This window comes from Rana temporaria, chromosome 2, assembly GCF_905171775.1.
Source record: "Rana temporaria chromosome 2, aRanTem1.1, whole genome shotgun sequence".
NCBI lineage: Eukaryota > Metazoa > Chordata > Amphibia > Anura > Ranidae > Rana > Rana temporaria.
This window is the reverse complement of record NC_053490.1, coordinates 298,616,293-298,636,301: the sequence shown is the minus strand read 5'-3', so window position 1 is coordinate 298,636,301 and position 20,009 is coordinate 298,616,293. Positions and strand designations below refer to the sequence as shown.

The 20,009-nt window shown below is 43.2% G+C and overlaps 1 protein-coding gene across 4 annotated transcripts in view; it reads left to right on the top strand.

Moving 5' to 3' along the window:
* Window positions 1-9,146: 9,146 nt before the first annotated feature.
* Window positions 9,147-20,009, top strand: part of LOC120926938 (lethal(3)malignant brain tumor-like protein 3) — a 77,747-nt gene continuing 66,884 nt past the window's right edge. The window contains exons 1-2 of one of the 4 annotated variants that reach the window (XM_040337269.1): window positions 9,147-9,232; window positions 14,620-14,722. In XM_040337269.1, coding sequence (XP_040193203.1) covers window positions 14,633-14,722 — 90 coding nt within the window. In that variant the 5' untranslated portion in view covers window positions 9,147-9,232; window positions 14,620-14,632. Of the gene's footprint in view, window positions 9,490-14,619; window positions 14,896-20,009 lie in introns of those variants that run through there. The other 3 variants (XM_040337270.1, XM_040337268.1, XM_040337271.1) reach the window with 3 other exon arrangements.

Here is a 20,009-nt window from a genome sequence, read left to right as displayed (position 1 = left end):
AATACTCATCCATCCATACTCAGCAATACTCATCCATCCATACTCAGCAATACTCATCCATCCATCCATGCTCAGCAATACACATCCATCCATCAATACTCAGCCATACCCATCCACACTCAGCCATACGCAACCATAACCACCCAGCCATACTGAGCCATCCCATCCACACTTAGCCATACCCACCCAGCCATACTCAGCCATCCCATCCATAACCACCCAGTTATACTCAGCCATTCCATCCATACTCAGCCATCCACATTCATGGCTCAACCATGCTTAGCCATCCTTATCAATGGCTCATCCATGCCACATCAGTTTGCATCCATGCTGAAGGTGCTCCATGCATGTTGGACCTTTGTATGTGGCCAGGCTGTGTAAAAGTCTCACACATGTGGTATCGCCATACTCAAGAGGAGTAGTACAGTGTATTTTGTGGTGTACTTATGCTGTGTTAGGAGAAATAACCTGATAATATGACAGTATTGTGGGAAAAAAAAAATCTTGATTTTGCAAAGAATTGTGGGGAAAAATTTCAAATTGTGCCAATGTAAATGGGGGCTTAGACGAAGACTCCAATTTAGTCCTTTTTTAGTCCATTTTTTTTAAATGTTCATTCCCCTGGAATGCATTAGGTAAAAAACCTTCAGGCTTTAGAACCAATTGAATATCCTTCTATAGGTGAAGTGCTGAGTGAGGCCCCGTACACACGACAGAGGAACTCGACGTGCTTGGCACGTCGAGTTCCTCGTCGAGTTTTGGGATGAAGCCGCCGAGGAGCTCGAGGGGCCGCCTTCTCCTATAGAACAAGGAGGACAACGAGAAAATAGAGAACATGTTCTCTATTTTCTCGTCGAGTTCCTCGGCGGCTCCATCGAGCCAAAACTGTACAGACGACAGAGATTCTCGGCAGAATCCGGGTTTTGACCGAGTTTCTCGGTGAATTCTGCCGAGAAACTCTGTCGTGTGTACGAGGCCTGAGTAGGGGTTATATCTAAAGAATAAAGAAGATGAGAGAGGAGGGAAGAAAATTGTTACTTGGAAAACTATATGCGGTCCAGGAAAAAAAAAAAGAAAGAAAGGAGAAAAAGAATAAAGAAGATAAGAGAGAGAAGCAAAGAAAGTTGCTGGAGAATTGTATGCAGGAAAGAAAGAAAAAAAGGGAATAAAGAAGATGAAAGAGAAGGAAATAATGTTACTTGGAGAACTATAAGCAGTCCAGGAAAAAAAGAAAGAGAGAGAAAGAAAGAAAGAAAGAAAGAGGAAATAAAAAAGATGACAGAGGAGGAAAGCAATTTGTTACTTGGAGAACTAAATGCGGTTGAGAGAAAGAAAGAAAGAAAGCAAGAAAGAAAGAAAGAAAGAAAGAAAGGGAATAAAGAAGATAAGAGAGAAGGAAAGAAAGTTACTTGGAGAACTATAAGCAGTCCAGGAAAAAAAAATAAAGCGATAAAGAAAGAGAATAAAGAATATTAGAGAAGAAAATTGTTACTTGGAGAACTATGTGCGGTTGAGAAAGAGGAAGGAAGAAAGAAAGAAAGAAAGAAAGAAAGAAAGAAAGAAAGAAAGAAAGAAAGAAAGAGAAAGAAAGAAAGAAAGAGAAAAAGGGAATAAAGAAGATGAGAGAGAAGCAAAGAAAGTTGTTGGAGAATTGTATGTGAGAAAGAAAGAAAGAAAGAATGGAAGGAAGAGAAGAAAGAAAGGAAAAAGGCAATAAAAAAGAGCAAGAGAGAGAAAGAAAGAAAAAAAGAGTATAAAGAAGATGAGAGAGAGAGAGAAAGAAAGAAAAAAAAGAGAATAAAGAAGATGAAAGAGAGAGAAAGAAAGAAAAAAAGAGAATAAAGAAGATTAGAGAGAGAAAAAGAAAGATAAAAAGAGGGAATAAAGAAGATAAGAGAGAGAGAGAGAAAGAAAGAAAAAAAGAGGGAATAAAGAAGATAAGAGAGAGAGAAAGAAAGAAAGAAAGAAAGAAAGAAAGAAAGAAAGAAAGAAAAAAGAGAATAAATAAGATGAGAGAGAGAAAGAGAGAAAGAAAGAAAGAAAGAAAAAAAGAGGGAATAAAGAAGATAAGAGAGAGAGAGAGAGAGAAAGAAAAAAAAGGAATAAAGAAGATAAGAGAGAGAGAGAGAGAGAGAGAGAGAGAGAGAAAGAAAGAAAGAATAAAGAAGATGAGAGAGAGAAAGAAAGAAAGAAAGAGAATACAGAAGATGAGAGAGAAAGAAAGAAAGAAAGAAAGAAAGAAAGAAAGAAAGAAAGAAAAAAAAGAGGGAATGAAGAAGATGAGAGAGAGAGAAAGAAAGAAAAAAAGAGTATAAAGAAGATGATAGAGAGAGAAAGAAAGAAAAAAAAGAGAATAAAGAAGATTAGAGAGAGAGAAAGAAAGATAAAAAGAGGGAATAAAGAAGATAAGAGAGAGAGAGAAAGAAAGAAAAAAAGAGGGAATAAAGAAGATGAGAGAGAGAAAGAAAGAAAGAAAGAAAGAAAGAAAGAAAGAAAGAAAGAAAGAAAGAAAAAAGAGAATAAATAAATTGAGAGAAAGAAAGAGAGAAAGAAAGAAAGAAAGAAAGAAAAAAAGAGGGAATAAAGAAGATAAGAGAGAGAGAGAGAAAGAAAGAAAAAAAAGGAATAAAGAAGATAAGAGAGAGAGAGAGAGAAAGAAAGAAAAAAGAGAATAAAGAAGATGAGAGAGAGAAAGAAAGAAAGAAAGAAAGAGAATACAGAAGATGAGAGAGAAAGAAAGAAAGAAAGAAAGAAAGAAAGAAAGAAAGAAAGAAAGAAAGAGGGAATGAAGAAGATGAGAGAGAGAGAAAGAAAGAAAAAAAGAGATTAAAGAAGATGAGAGAGAGAGAAAGAAAAAAAAGAGAAGAAGAAGATGAGAGCGAGAGAAAGAATGAAAAAAGAGATTAAAGAAGATGAGAGAGAGAGAGAGAAAGAAAGAAAAAAAAGAGAAGAAGAAGAGAGAGAGAGGAAGAAAGAAAAAAAGAGAATAAAGAAGATGAGAGAGACAGAAAGAAAGAAAAAAAAGAGTGAATAAAGAAGATGAGAGAGGAGGAAAGCAAATTGTTACTTGGAGAACTACAGTAGGTGCACGCGATATTGTGTCAATCTCGCTCCCTTTCTCGGCGAGATTGACCACCTACGAGCCCCATCGCGGGAGCCAGCGCCGAGCTGGCTTGCCGCGATGGAGACAGAGCCGTCATAGAAGCGACGGGAGATCCGACTTGGATTCCCGCCAATTCTACACGTGTGCGGCGTTTGTTATGAATCCTGAGGGGGAAGTCCCCGCCGGATTTTAAATAAAAATCCGGCATGGGTTCCCCCCTCAGGAGCATACCGGGCCCTTAGGTCTGTTATGGGTTGTAAGGAGAGCCCCCCTACGCCGAAAAAAACGGCGTAGGAGGTCCCCCTACAATCCATACCAGACCCGTATCCAAAGCACTCTACCCGGCCGGCCAGGAAGGGAGTGGGGACGAGCGAGCGCCCCCCCCTCCTGAGCCGTACCAGGCTGCATGCCCTCAACATGGGGGGGTTGGGTGCTCTGGGGCAGGGGGGCGCACTGCGGCCCCCCCACCTCAGAGCACCCTGTCCCCATGTTGATGAGGACAGGGCCCCTTCCCGACAACCCTGGCCATTGGTTGTCGGGGTATGCGGGCGGGAGGCTTATCGAAATCTGGGAGCCCTCTTTAATAAAGGGGCCCCCAGATACCGGCCCCCCACCCTAAGTGAATGGATATGGGGTACATCGTACCCCTAACCATTCACCTGTAGGAAAAAAGTTAATAAACACACCACACAAGGGTTTTTAAAACAATTTATTTTTCTGCTCCGGAGGCTCCCCCTGTCTTCTTTATTAGCTCTTTTACCAGGGGGAGCTTCTTCTTTGACGTCTTCGGGTGGGTGGGGGCCGCCGTCTGGTTCTCTTCCACCGCCGAGGGGGGGTCGCTTTTAAAAAAGCCCCCACCCCCCGGCGGGTTTCCTCCGGCGTCTTCGGCGGGGGGGCTTTTTCTTCCGCTATCCCGACGGGTCTTCTCCGCTATCCGGGGGGTCTTCTCAACTCTCCGGGGGTCTCCTTCTATGTTTGCCGCTCTCCGCTGTTGACCACGTGGGTAGGTATCACATGGGTAGGTACCAGAGCATGATGGGATTGTGAGGCCTATATAGGTCCGATGCAAGCCGCGCACCTGTCATTGCAGCGAGGAAAGGCGACGTGTCAACATCGGGAGAAGGAGAGAAGTGAAGAACATGACGTCACAGCACGGAAGAAGAACTCACAGCACGGAAGGAGAAGAAGACGTACAGCACGGAAGAAGAAGGCACCGGACAGCGAGAGGAAGAACCGGGGTGCGCCGAGTCAACAGCGGAGAGCGGCGAACATAGAAGGAGACCCCCGGAGAGTATGTTTATTAATATATGTTTATTAATATATATATTACACATACACAGTATAGTTATACTGTAATGTATTTTCTTTCCACAATTCCAAATTGCTCTAAAATTCTGTCAAAATACGCAATGCGTTTTTGGGTGCCATTCATTGTTAATGGCACCCCAAATGCAGTTAGCAAACATGCATGTTGCCACACATTTTGTCATTTGACAAATACTCTAGCAACTTGCCAAAATGCGCATTGAAAAAATGCACAATGCTCCATGCCCAAAATGTACATTTTGGTGCTTTTTTTTAACATGTATTTTGGCTCATTTCTTTACCTGCGTTTTGGAGTGCGTTCCAGAAACACATGCAAAATGCTCGATATGCTTGAAGTGTCATTAATTGTTAATGGCATCCCAAAAGTGGCTAGCAAATGTGTGGTTTGCCAAAATACGCATAAAAGCAAATCAAAATGCACGTTAAAAAGGTGTCAAACTATATTCTAAAAAAAGCTCCAAAGTGTGCATTACAAACCATACCAAAATGCATCTTAAAATAACCTGTGCCAAAATGTGTGCTAAAGGACCAAAATGTGTGTTTCAGCCTAGGTTCACACTGCTGCGAATTCAAAATCGCGGTAAAATGCGAGATTTTACCGCGATTTCGCTGCGATTTCGGCCGCAATTTAATGTAAATTGCGGCCCGAAATCGCAAAAAGTAGTACAGGAACTACTTTTTGAAATCGCAGATGCGGCGTCGCACTGATTAGGACAGTGCCATTGCCGACAATTGCCGCCGATTTGAGATGCGATTTGACATGTCAAATCGCATCTCAAATCGTTCCAAATCGTACCCAGTGTGAACCAGGGCTAAAAAAATGCACAATAAAAAAACCTACGGCCAGATGTGTGTTAAAAAAATATGCCAAAATATGCATAAATAATGCAGAAATTAGCAATTAAAAACACACATTTAAACAATGTGACAAAATGTGTGTAAAAAAACTGAGTTAAAAAAACGCTTATTATTTTCATGTAATAACAGTCTTTTTAACTTTGGTTTCACTTTTAAAACTCAGCTGCTCTGTAATCACACAAGTTTCTCAGGAGATCACAGGCAGCCCCTCCCCCTTCTACTCAGATCTCAGGTGTTCTCAGAGGAAAAACTTCTCCTCTCTTCTCCTTCTGAGAACAAATGTTCTCTGCTTCATAAACAGGGTGCCAGAGGAGAAGATTTTTCTCTGAGAACTGTTGAGAACTGAAATGAGATAAATTATCACCGTTTGATAAACGTACACCTGAATGCGGGAAGGAAAAAAAAAGAAAGGTAGGAAGAGAAGAAAGAGGAAAAAGGCAATAAAGACAATGAGAGAGAAGGAAAGATATTGTTACTTAGAGAACTATGAAAGAAAGAAAGAAAGAAAGAAAGAAAGAAAGAAAGAAAGAAAGAAAGAAAGAAAGAAAGAAAGAAAGAAAGAAAGAAAGAAAGAAAGGAAAAAGGAAATAAAGAAGATGAGAGGAGGAAAGATAGTGTTACTTGGAGAACTATAAAAGAAAGAAAGAACAGAAAAAGGGAATAAAGAAGATGAGAGGAGGAAAGATAGTGTTACTTGGAGAACTATAAAAGAAAGAAAGAACGGAAAAAGGGAATAAAGAAGATGAGAGAGAAGGAATGAGAGGAAATAAAGTTGTTGGGAAATTGTATGTGAGAATGAAAAAAAAAAGAAAGAAAGTAAAAAAGGGAATAAAGAAGATGAGAGAAAGAAGAAAGTTGGAGAATTGTATGTGAGAAAGAAAAAAAAAAGAAGAAATAAAGTAAAAAAGGAAATAAAGAAGATAAGAGAGAAGAAAATAAAGTTGTTGGGGAATTGTATGTGGGAAAGAAAAAGAAAGAAAGTAAAAAAGGGAATAAAGAAGATGAGAGAGAAGAAAATAAAGTTGTTGGGGAATTGTATGTGTGAAAGAAAAAAAAAAGAAAGAAATAAAGTAAAAAAGGGAATAAAGAAGATGAGAGAGAAGAAAGAAAAGTTGGAGAATTGTATGTGAGAAAGAAAACAAAAAAGAGAAAGAAATAAAGTAAAAGGGGAATTAGGAAGATAAGAGGGAAGAAAATAAAGTTGTTGGGGAATTGTATGTGGGAAAGAAAAAAAAGAAAGTAAGAAAGTTAATGGGAAAACAAGAAAGAAGGAAAGAAAGAAGAGAAGAAAGGAAAGAAAGAAGAGAAGAAAGGAAAGAAGGAAAGAAAGAAGAGAAGAAAGGAAAGAAGAGAAGAAAGGAAAGAAGGAAAGAAAGAAGAGAAGAAAGGAAAGAAGAAAGGAAAGAAGAGAAGAAAGGAAAGAAAGAAAGAAAAGAGAAGAAAGAAGGAAAGAAAGAAGAGAAGAAAGGAAAGAAGAGAAGAAAGGAAAGAAGTAAAGAAAGAAGAGAAGAAAGGAAAGAAGAGAGGAAAGAAGGAAAGAAAGAAGAGAAGAAAGGAAAGAAGGAAAGAAAGAAGAGAAGAAAGGAAAGAAGAGAAGAAAGGAAAGAAGGAAAGAAAGAAGAGAAGAAAGGAAAGAAGAGAGGACAGAAAGAAAGAAAGGGAAGAAAGGAAAGAAAGAAGAGAAGAAAGGAAAGAAGAGAAGAAAGGAAAGAAGAAAGGAAAGAAGGAAATAAAGAAGAGAAGAAAGGAAAGAAGGAAAGAAAGAAGAGAAGAAAGGAAAGAAGAGAAGAAAGGAAAGAAGAGAAGAAAGGAAAGAAGGAAATAAAGAAGAGAAGAAAGGAAAGAAGGAAAGAAAGAAGAGAAGAAAGGGAAGAAGGAAAGAAAGAAGAGAAGAAAGGAAAGGAGGAAAGAAAGGAAAGAAGGAAAGAAAGAAGAGAATAAAGGAAAGAAGAGAAGAAAGGAAAGAAGGAAAGAAAGAAAGAAGAGAAGAAAGGAAAGAAGAGAAGAAATGAAAGAAGAAAGGAAAGAAGGAAATAAAGAAGAGAAGAAAGGAAAGAATGAAAGAAAGAAGAGAAGAAAGGAAAGAAGAGAAGAAAGGAAAGAAGGAAATAAAGAAGAGAAGAAAGGAAAGAAGAAAAGAAAGAAGAGAAGAAAGGAAAGAAGGAAAGAAAGAAGAGAAGAAAGGAAAGAAAGAAGAGAAGAAAGGAAAGAAGAGAAGAAAGGAAAGAAGAAAGGAAAGAAGGAAATAAAGAAGAGAAGAAAGGAAAGAAGGAAAGAAAGAAGAGAAGAAAGGAAAGAAGGAAATAAAGAAGAGAAGAAAGGAAAGAAGAAAAGAAAGAAGAGAAGAAAGGAAAGAAGGAAAGAAAGAAGAGAAGAAAGGAAAGAAAGAAGAGAAGAAAGGAAAGAAGAGAAGAAAGGAAAGAAGAAAGGAAAGAAGAAAGGAAAGAAGGAAATAAAGAAGAGAAGAAAGGAAAGAAGGAAAGAAAGAAGAGAAGAAAGGAAAGAAGAGAAGAAAGGAAAGAAGAGAAGAAAGGAAAGAAGAGAAGAAAGGAAAGAAGGAAAGAAAGAAGAGAAGAAAGGAAAGAAGGAAAGAAAGAAGAGAAGAAAGGAAAGAAAGAAGAGAAGAAAGGAAAGAAGGAAATAAAGAAGAGAAGAAAGGAAAGAAGGAAAGAAAGAAGAGAAGAAAGGAAAGAAAGAAGAGAAGAAAGGAAAGAAGGAAAAAAAGAAGAGAAGAAAGGAAAGAAGGAAAGAAAGAAGAGAAGAAAGGAAAGAAGGAAAGAAAGAAGAGAAGAAAGGAAAGAAAAGAAGAGAAGAAAGGAAAGAAGAGAAGAAAGGAAAGAAGGAAAGAAAGAAGAGAAGAAAGGAAAGAAAAGAAGAGAAGAAAGGAAAGAAGAGAAGAAAGGAAAGAAGGAAAGAAATAAGAGAAGAAAGGAAAGAAAGAAGAGAAGAAAGGAAAGAAAGAAGAGAAGAAAGGAAAGAAAGAAGAGAAGAAAGGAAAGAAGGAAAGAAATAAGAGAAGAAAGGAAAGAAAGAAGAGAAGAAAGGAAAGAAAGAAGAGAAGAAAGGAAAGAAAGAAGAGAAGAAAGGAAAGAAGGAAAGAAATAAGAGAAGAAAGGAAAGAAAGAAGAGAAGAAAGGAAAGAAAGAAGAGAAGAAAGGAAAGAAAGAAGAGAAGAAAGGAAAGAAGGAAAGAAAGAAGAGAAGAAAGGAAAGAAAGAAGAGAAGAAAGGAAAGAAAGAAGAGAAGAAAGGAAAGAAAGAAGAGAAGAAAGGAAAGAAGGAAAGAAAGAAGAGAAGAAAGGAAAGAAAGAAGAGAAGAAAGGAAAGAAGGGAAGAAAGAAGAGAAGAAAGGAAAGAAAGAAGAGAAGAAAGGAAAGAAGAGAAGAAAGGAAAGAAAGAATAAAAGAAAGGAAAGAAGGAAAGAAAGAAGAGAAGAAAGGAAAGCAAGTTGTGATTGGAGAAGTGTATGTGAAGACAAGAACAGTGTGGTTTGGTATGAATTAGCGGTCATTGTGGGAGAAGTAGATTACTTGTATCTGGGAAAACTGCATCCTGCACATACTGATAGTCATAGATCTGTTTTCATCAAATACTTTTATTTTTTCGGATTTTGAATACATCTCTAGTTACAAGTCGGCCCTCCTCCAGCAGGGTATAAGGACCCCGGCTCCAATGTGGTATATTAGTGAGAAGGAGGGTGATGTGGGCAGTGGGCACGCTGCGATGTACATTACTCGGCACACAGGCGTTATCTATCAGCCAGCACCGAGCCCCGGGTGATCACGTCACCGGAAGCTGATAGGTCGTACAGAGGGCCAGCTGATTTAGAAGAAGACGGCTTGGGAGAGGTTGCCGTGGTAACAGGAGCAGAGGAGGTGGGGTAACGTATAGCGCCGCCCTTTGACGCCATCTTATGCTGGAAGAGGCGGCTCTGGGACGGCAGAGTGGTGAGAAGTGATGCCGTGTAAAGTGAAGGGGAGTTTGTTATGTAGTGGGGAAGTGTAGTAGGCTTCTAGTACACACACCTGGGGCGGACTATGACTGGAGTCACGGCTGGGCACAGGATTTATTGTAAAGTCGGGCTTAGCCAACTCTCTGGAAGCTTGGCTGTAGAAAGACACAACTGACTTGTGGGCGAGGAGCAGGAATGTGCCGGTGCAGCTGACAGGCAGTGCAGAGAAGGAGGCATGTATACTTGGGATATGTAAGTGTGTGTGTGTGTGTGTGCGCTCCCATTACTGAGGAATAACTCCACTACTACTCCATCTTCTCACCTGTAGGGACACGCGCCCTCTAGCGAGCACAAGAGGAACTGCGACAACTCTTTACCAAATGTCATTTACTGTACTTTATTATTATCCAAACTTTTTTTTAAATGCACGGACTTGTTGCACACTACTGTTTTAAGCTCAACTGCAGGCAGTTATTAAAAATGCATGCAGTATAATATTTATTAGAAATACTTTAATTACAATAGGTGTATGCATCTGAATTGGACTTGGTTTCTGTGTCCTGTAAACTCCCTGAACAGCAGTCCTTACTGAGAACCCAGTACATGGGGCCAATTGGTTGCATTAACACCGACCTTTCAGACTGGAGGAGAGAGCAGTGAGATGACCTGCTTAGTCCATTACTGGTCCTTCACTGACCAATCAGAGGCTGCAGGCAGCGATCTGACTTTAGCAGCGATCTGACCAGGGTTGCCAACTTTCAGTAAATTTCATGAATAGTTTGTTGCATCTGTCTATGAATGTCAGTTACGGACATGCAGCCTACATTTCTGTAATGGACATTCAAGGACAGATGCAAAAAGTAAAGATTTTACAAACTGTTCAAAAAATTTACTGAAAGTCGGCAACCCTGGATCTGACTTTAGCTGCGATCTGACTCTAGCTGCGATCTGACTTTAGCAGCGATCTGACTCTAGCTGCGATCTGACTCTAGCTGCGATCTGACTCTAGCTGCGATCTGACTCTAGCAGCGATCTGACTCTAGCAGCGATCTGACTCTAGCAGCGATCTGACTCTAGCTGCGATCTGACTCTAGCTGCGATCTGACTCTAGCTGCGATCTGACTCTAGCTGCGATCTGACTCTAGCTGCGATCTGACTCTAGCTGCGATCTGACTCTAGCTGCGATCTGACTCTAGCTGCGATCTGACTCTAGCTGCGATCTGACTCTAGCTGCGATCTGACTTTAGCAGCGATCTGACTTTAGCAGCGATCTGACTTTAGCAGCGATCTGACTTTAGCAGCGATCTGACTTTAGCAGCGATCTGACTTTAGCAGCGATCTGACTTTAGCTGCGATGCTAATGGCAGCAGAGAACAGTTGGGGCATCAGGCCGGCTGTAGTGTGGTGGTGTGTGAGGTTTAAATCGCAGGACTAGCTGAACAGAAATACAATTTTTAGTTTGCAGATAAGGCAGCTACCATTTACACTTAGGCCCCTTTCACATTGGGACGTTTTTCATGCGGTACAAGGCTAAAAATTGCGCTGCTATACCGCATGAAAAATCATGCCCTGTACTCTTCAATGTGAAAGCCCGAAGGCTTTCACATTGAAGCGATGCGCTAGCAGGAACGCTCCAAAAGTCCTGCTAGCCGCATCTTTACCGCGGTATAGGAACGGTGTGTTCACCGCTCCTATACCGCGCCTTCCCATTGGGAAAGCGCGGTAATACCGCTGTATTACCGCCGCAACGCGGGCGGTATTGACCCTTTTTCGGCCGCTAGCGGGGGTTAAAACCTCACCGCTAGCGCCCGAATATCGCGGTAAACACGATGGTATAGCCGCGCTACAAATAGCGCGGCTATACCGTCACCGCGGCTGACGCTTCAGTGTGAAGCCAGCCTAAGGGGGTGATTTACTAAACCTGGAGAGTGCAAAATCAGGTGCAGCTGTGCATGGTGGCCAATCCGCTTCTATCTTCAGGTTGTTCAGTTAGGCTTTGACCATACAACCTGAAAACCGATTGGTTCCCCCCTAGGTATTATACATTTAGCTGTTTGCTGTGAGTTAAGCTTTAGCTTCACATTTTTTTTTTTTTTTGCCTGTAAATGCTTCTCTTCTAATATGCCTGTTAGACTGGGTTCACATATGAGCTCACAGCAGGAGTCCTGGTTCAGCCTGAATCTCTGGCTAAATTTGGACCTGAAACAGACCAAATGAACCGCACCAGAGCTGCTGCAGACATGTGTGAACCAACACCATAGAGAGCCGGTCACAATCTCCTGCTGTACGACTTGGATGTGGAAAAAAGCCACATCCAATTCACACTAGTGTGAACCCAGCCTATGTGTGTGTGGACACTTAGTTGTTTTTTTTTTTTCAGCATGTAAAAGCACCTCTGTGTACAAAAAAAGTTTTGCCTTTAGTTGTCTTTTAACATTAGTTCTGCAGTAAGCATTCTCCTATAGAAATGTGTGTTTAAATATTTAGTAAAATCTACATTTTAAGACCTCATGCACACTGTGCTTAATGCCAATTTTACAGGAGTTTGACATTTTTTTTTCATTCTGTAAAGCACTTGTATGTAAGCCTATGGCCCCTGGGTGTTTGCCCAGCTCTTCTGAATGCCTTTTCTCCTGGCGTTTTTGCAAATGCGTTTAGCTGTGTTCACAGAATTGGTTGCAAATCCTGGAATTCCAGGTTTACTTCAGTTTTAAATAGTTTGGGTCCCAAACAAAGTATTTCCATTCCTAAGTGATGCAGCAACCCTGTGTGTGCTTTACTATACTGTAATATCATCCGTTACATAAAGTATGAAGTGCTGTGTTCTGCAACAGTAAAGATCCGTTCCCGTCTACTACCGACACTAAACTTGGTCTGAATGTTTCTCTACCATTTAGGTGATACCATGTATTTTTATCAATGGATACAAGGCTTTCTTTGATTAGCCAAGTTGGAAGTCATTACGTTATCCACCTCTCGGTCAATCAGATGAAGCCTCATATTCAATAATAAAAATGCAAGGCTTCCCCTGAATGGTAGAGAAGCATTTAGGTCAACTCAGTTTAGTTCCAGCAGCAGACTGGTAGTCGCTTCTACTGGACATTGTTTTATAGTGCACATATTGAGGCGATTTAGTTCGCATTTGTAGCGCTATACAAGTTACTCACTCACATATTCTTTAAGATATTGACTCGGAGCAAGCAATCAAATTGAGAATGTCAAATGAAGTCAGAACTTCAGATCTGCATACCTGTTCCATGTCATTAACTTGGAAAGTGCCAGAGCTTTTGGATGAACATTAAAGAAATGGTGCTAGCATTTTCAGAAGGAAAATAGTTTTTCCATGTAAAAACATTGCATAGTAACCCACACCTTGGTCAATCGGAGGAAGCCTTGTATTAATAAACATAGTTTAGTTTCAGGAACGCAGCGGCACTTACTGTATGTATCTCATGCTTCTACAGTTTAGTACAACAAACACAGCAGCCACATCAATAATATGAATATTATATTCGGGCCAGCATAGCCCAAACAAAAACAATTTAAAGCCAAAGTAATCCTGCTATTGGACTTTAAAGAGGAGCCCCCCCAAAAAAAAAAAAAAAAGTCAGCAGCTACAAATACTGTAGCTGCTGACTTTTAATAAAAGGACACTTGCCTGTCCTGGGATCAAACAATGTCCTTACCCGAGCTGATTTGGCGCAGGTGCCGTCATTGTAAGTAACAGGCAGTGAAGCTTCCTACTGCGCATGCGCCAGTCACGCTGCGCTTTCTCAGTGGTCCCATGGTCTTCTGGAGCCTTTGATGTGTCTGATAAGGCTGCTCAGCTCGCTGCAGAACATCCGACTGTACGTGTGAGTGGGTAACTGTCAATTCCAGGTACCTGCCCCCCCCCCCCCCCCAAAAAAAAGACTGCCAGTGTGACATTGGAGGGGGAGGTTGAAAACCAGCGAAACGTCCCACTTTTAGGTGACTTTCTACTTTTCTGTTGCTTGTCCAGAATTTTAGCAGAGGGCAAAAAAATAACCATAAAAGGCTTTTGCTATTCCACACGCTATCCAAAATAAAGTTTTAGGTATAATACACTTTAATTTCCCTTGCACATGATTAAATATTTATAAATCAATCAATAAAGATATACCAAAAATGAAGGACATTGAACCAGTCATGAGGTATTCTGAGTATAGAAAGCTGGGTTAAACAGAAAAAAAAAAACTAGTAGTGTGTACTAGGCTTAAGTGAACTGATTCTATTTACTTCCGTCAATACCATAGCGAAGTGCTCCACTTATCTCCTCAAATATTCATTACATAAAATAGTGTAATATATGTGATTAATATCTGCACAATTAGCCTATCTTCACAATTGTGCAGTTGGTTGCCGCTGCGGGACCACGCCTGTTTCTCCACCCGCAGAGAACAATGGAAACCGGTGCAGCGTTGCACAGATTGGGACAGTGCCGTTGCCGGCAATAGGCTGCAATCTGAATGGGGGCTTATTGTCAGCTTAATTGAACAAGCTGAAGTTAGAAGCTAAATGGTTTCTATGCACAACTGCACCAGATTTTTTACTCTCCAATTTTAGTAAATCAACCCCATTGTGTGAAGCCGTATCCACAATCTGAAAGAGTCCAAAAGAAACAATCCCAGTGTGTAAACTAAGTTCTGATATATTATACAATCTTCACCATAAACCTAAGTGAGTATCCCAAGTCCCGCCTCCATGTGTTATTATAGATGGAATACTCCAAACACTTGTAAAGCGTCAGTGATGAACCCCCGCTACTGTCACTTTAAAAGGCAGGCTCCGCACCTGTCACCCTACTTTAGCATATCCCATTGTAGTATCACCCAAAGCTGTCAAAGCTTAAGGCTGCTTTCACACCGTAAAGCGTGGGTATTTTTAGTGGCGCTTTACGGACGTTTTTGCGGAGATATTCGCCGGGGTGGCATTTTTCAGGCGATATTTTTAGCCCAAAAGCGGCTGAAAAACGCCCCAGTATAAAAAAGGTCTAATTGAACAAGCTGAAGTTAGAAGCTGATTGGCTACCATGCACAGCTGCACCCGATTCTGCACTCTCCAGTTTTAGTAACTCAAACCCAGTGTGCAGCGATTGAGAGAAATTAGGTTGGGGGCGTGGCAGTTACAGGCTCATGACACCTAGCAAGACTGGCTGAACAGTCCTTAAATGTCCCTGTGTTCTTTGGCTGTTAATAACTTAAAAAAAAAAAAAAAAAAGTGTGTGTATGTAAAATTTTTCTATGATTTTTTTCCATATATGGAAACTAATGTGTGATCAATCCAAAAATGTAAAAGATAAAATGGTATAGAACAATAATATGTATAAATGTATTGGCTTATATATTGTTTTTGTATTTCCAGGTGTTAAAGGGAAATGTCTCAGGGACCTGCTGCAGACTTTGACCTTATGAATGCACTGGACTGGAGCAACGGTATTGCGACTCTTCCTGGAAGTGAAATACGGGTACACGTTATGCCATAACATAGCTCTGCAGTGAACATTTGAAAAAAAAAAAAATTAAAACTGTCTCACATATGGTCATATGATGGGATTTGTGGAACTGTCTCAGCCATGAGCAGAAATGCGAAATGTCTCTCAAGTTGACATACTATTCAAAACCAGGCTGCTTATGACCGGTAATAGGAGCTGTTCCTGTGTTTTTTGTTGTTGTGGTGTGATTTTTTATTTATTTTTAATGTCACAATTCTTTGGTATATTTGTGAAGCTAGAAAACCTGAACTTGCTACATTATACATATTCAATAATCGTAACAAGACATGGGCCAGGATCAAATCCAACGTCACATATGATATCCCACGTAATAAATGTGGCTAATTGAACTACTGTCAATACCTGGTCACGGATAAAAACTTATTTCAAGAATAGCTGAGAGCGGGATTGGGGTTGAGTCGCACTGTGTGTGTCAGTAGATGCACACAGCCCAGCTTGTGATCAAGCCTGCAGGTGCGCCCCCATAGGAAGCTGCTTCCTAAGGTGGTGCAATGAGAAGAGGAGGAACCTGGAGCACCAGCAGGGGACCCCAATAGAGGAGGTTTGGGGTCGCTCTGTGTAATACTATGTTTGTTATTTTCCAAAAAAACGAACTAGGGTTTAACCACTTCATTACTGGGCACTTAAACCCCCTTCCTGCCCAGACCAGCTTTCAGCGCTGACACATTTTGAATGACAATTGCGCGGTCATACAATGCTGTACACAAATTATATTTTCTCTTATCGTCCATGGACGGACACAGCTCCTTAAATCTTGACAAGTGGGTTATGTTCCCTGTTTACAGGAGAGGACTAGGCAGAAACATGTTAAATAGTTAAATACATGTTACATTAACAGAGTTGAACAGCCCCGCCCAGGGGGCGGTCCCTCCAGACATAACCCTCCTCACTGCAGCTTGCAGCCTCAGTTTCGTTCTGCCTAGCAAAGGAGAAGGACGTATGGCTCCCTTTGGGCCCAGCGCCCTGAGGAGAAATTTTATTTTATTTTACTTTTTCTTGAAGAATCTTCTTTCAACTGTTGGCTGAGAGACAGGCTGGATATTATAGATCCTTGTAGTCTACTCAGTCCGACCAGCAAGCGTGGGCACACCTTTGCAAAGAGGCTTGGTCTGCCACGCCATACCTCATGACTCCTGAGGTGGCCGGTGAGCTTTGCTCCGAGGTCCACATATGACTGAGCTGTGGTGTTGCCTCAATCACAGTGGACCGGGCCGACAGCTACCTCCATTGCGGTTGTAGGTCTGTCAGGAATGCGTCAGCGAGTCCTCGCTCGGACGGGTAAGTACAGTCCCTCCTGCTTCGGTGGGTTGGTACAGCTGGGCATTCCTGGGGTTCGGGGGTCCCTTCCCCTTACTTCCCTGCTCCTTTCCCTTGCTGCATTGCTAACATTGCCGCTGTCAGGGGGGAGGGGGCCTTCCTGAGGGGACTGTGTTATCTGGCCTGTGCTTTTTCTTTTTTGTATTGGGCTTTCCTGTGAGGTAAAAAGCCCTGTGATGAGCACAGATGTTTATGATTATACTTCAGCAGACGCTGACTGATTGGTGACACCTGTAACGGTTTTGCTTTTTATGCTGTATCTGTGTCTTATCCTTAAATAAAACAGCCCTAGGAGGCTTTTCCTGTTTAAACACAGGTCCCTGCAAAAGTTACCTCACGGTTCTTTTCCTCACAGGCAGCGCTGTGCAGTCTCCTCCTGAGGGAGTCCCCTGGTTACCCCTGGTCAGCGCAGCAAGTGGGTGAGAGGCCCTGAATAGGGCTCTAGGAGCTTTTGTCTATTTGTATGGACAGGTGTGCATATTATAATACACACTATGTAAATATTGGAGTCAGTATCTGGGTCCTTCCCCACATGCTGGTGGTGGCAGCAGGTGTTAGCACCTGTGATTCCCACAGAGTTTTTATTGTTAGTCCTGGACACAGTTTGTGCCAGGGTGGGGGTGGACTGCGGGCGGGCGGTAAAAGAGTGCCCCCTTCCCCCGTTATCCCCTGGGGAATGCTCTGTTATGGAGCCATGGACTAGGTACCTAGTTAAAAAAAAAAAAAAAAAAAAAAAAAAAGGCAGAATAAGGCATTTATGGGTGCGCTTTTTACTGCTGCAAGGGACTCTCCTAAGCTGCATAGTGCAGCTGGGTTTCCGCTGAGGGCTCGGTCTTTTTTGGATCACACAAATCAGACCGCTGTGTAGGTTTTTTCCTTCTGTGCCCTTCTTTGATAATTTCTGAGATGCGGAATGAGAAAAGCCACTGAGGGCTTTTGTAGTCCCTCACCGCCGGGCGGGAACCCCTACTTGTATGGATCTGACTGATAGAAGATCCGAAGTACTGACCCGTTCCATGTTTACCATGCTGGGGTCTGGCTTGCGGCCTATTGTGGCCACTACACTGGGGTCTCAGTGGTCGCTGGTGCTATTTTTTGGGAGATTTTTCAATTACATTGAAAACTCCCATTGGCGCCCATTTTGTCGTAGCCACGCTATGGCGCAGCTTACATTGTGCTGGCCTTTTTCCTGTGGCCGCGTTCTGAACGCTCGGCGGCCATCTTGGAGTAGTCCTGACCCCTAGTGCTGTATACAACTCACAGAGTGAGCATTTTGCACCAGACAGTGGAGGAGCACCGACTCTCTCCTGAGGTTATTAGCCTAGCGGACCAGCTGGTCCAGGGCCTCATATAGGTCTGTGATGCTTCATTGAATGCTGCGTCCTTGTTATCCAGGGCGTCTGTTTCAGAATGGTTTTATGCACACGGTGGTGTAGTGCTTAACTCCATTACTTGGCAGCAAAAGAGTCATTGGTTCGAATCTGCACACTGACGCCAATCTGCACACTGACGCCAATCTGCCTGGAGCTTGCATTGTCGCTCCCTGTGTCTGTGTGGGTTTCCTCCGGGTACTCCGGTTTCCTCCAAAGACATGTGTGCATACACCTACATAATATACATACACACTATGTGTGTGTATTATTTAGGGGCAACCCTCCCAGGCCGTCAAAGGCCCAGCTGGGGGACTAATCTGTCCCTGGGTGCATAAGCCGATCACGCCGGCACCCAAATCCTGCCAATGTATATAGCCTTCCCTCCCTGTCTCTAGGTGGGAGGGGCGGCTTGCAGGTTCACAATTCAGTGAAACCTCCCTGCTCTCCGACTAGTGGGTCTGCGAGGTGGTCTCTTCGGAGTACTAGATAGGGTTTCCTCCTATCCACAGAACAAAGTTCTGTCCTTGTGTCTTCCCCTCCCGGCACGTCGGTCTGCCTTGGGCAGTGTGGGATTTGCTAAGCTGCAAGGTAATTTTACCTTTCCTGCAGGACGAGAGTTTTGGGGTTTTCTATGGGCCTCAGGCCCTAAATACCTTTGTGAACGTCGGGTAGTTCCGCATGGAATCCATTTGTTCGGTGGTAGCTGCGCTTCATCCGGGGGATGTCCTGACGTCCTCGGACATCAGGGACGCATACATGCATGTCCCGTTTTGCACATGTCACAGTGTTTTTTTCTGTGCTTCGTGATGAGAGAAGGGTCTCTGTCAGCCTGTGGCCCTCCCTTTTGATCTGGCGTCAGCACCATGGGTTTTCAGCTAGGAGCTCGCACTTATTTGAATTTTGTTGGGACAGCGAGGCTTTGCCTCATTGGCTACTTTGACGACTTTCTTCTGAGAGCAGCTTCTGTCTCCGACCTAGTGGATGGGTTATTCCCATTCAGACCCTCCGAAGATTCGGGTGGATGTTAAACGTTTAGGCCAGAAAGTGTAGCTCAGTGGCAGCAAGCCTGCCCTACATGTGTGCGACCCAGGGTTCAAATTATGGGCATGCTAGGTTCCGACTCAGCGTTGGAGTATCTAGTGTTGATCCAGACTCCTCAGTGGCAAAGGTCCTTCTTCCCCTGGAGAAATTGCAGACTCTTCAGTCTGCGGAGAAGGTATTGGCATCACGCAATCGGTCTTCTCTCCGGGCGCCTGCTGGTTCAGGGTCTGTGGGTAGCCTCCTTCAAGGTGGTACTGTATGCCCAGTTCCACACCCTGGTTTTCCAGTGGAACTACTGTCCAGGTGGTAAAAATCCCTTGTCTCTGAAATCATTAGATTCCTGTGCGCCACCTAGTCAGAGTCTCTCTGAGTTGGTGACAGAGATTCCCGACTCTTCGGTCGGGGAAGTTGTTCCTTCCTTCCAGTGGTCGGTGTTTACGACGAATGCCAGCTCACGGGTTGTGAACCTGGAGGTTCACAAAACTGGGGGGTCCAGTCGGCCCTGAGTCGCTGGACTCTGCGTGGACCTATGACCACACCTCCTTGAATGTGTCTGGTCTCGGTAGCTACCCAGGGTCGGGCCTGGCTAGTGCCTGGTGGAAGACCGCCTGGGAATACCAGGTGCTGTCTACTGTTCATTGTCCTACTATTTTAGGCGATCAGGCTATGCTTCTCCTTGTGGTCGACCAATCTGGTTTCAGCCGGACAACGCCACGGCCGTGGCTTCAGTCTACCATCAGGTATGCCGGCAGGCAGACTACTGGAGTCGCCAGATGCTGGACCAGGGCGACTGGTCTTTGTGCTTGGGGTGTTTCGGCTCCCTTGCAGGAGGTGAGCCTCACATGGCATGGATCTCCTGGCAGCTTGTCTCCGCCGCAAGGGTGTCAGTTAGTGGCCAGGTCTAGTGATCTTGTACAGACGCGTCAGTCGCGCTGGTGGCCCTGTGTTGTCTGTATCGGTGATTTTTTGCCATTCCTCCATGGTAGTTGCTTCCTCGGCCGCTCCACAGAGTGGATGCTGAGGAGATCCCGATGATTCTAATCGCTCCAGATTAATCTTGGCGTCCTTGGTACGCTGATATCGGGCGCCTGGTAGCGGAGGCACCCTGGCGATTGCCAGGGCAGGAGGTTCCTGTCTCAAGGTCCCATACTTCCTCCTGTTGTACAGTCACTGACTTGCTTAACATGGTTATTGGAAGCCAGACTTTAGGTGACCAGGGTCTGTCTGACTCGGTCATCTCAACAGGGCACCGTAGTCTTCTTCCGGAGGATCTACCGTCGCACCTCTCTTGGTGCGAAGGGATGGAGTGACGTCCACGGGCGTACTTTCAATGTCCAGGGTCCTGCTGTTTTTAAAGCTTGGATTGGATCTAAAAATTGCTTAAAGCACCGTTTGGGGGCAGATTTCAGCCTTGGCTGTGTTCTTTTAGTGGCCTTTTTGCGGCCCGTTCCCTGGTGGGTCCCCTTTTTTTGTGTGCAAGGGGTTTGTCATATACTTTCCCCTCTTGG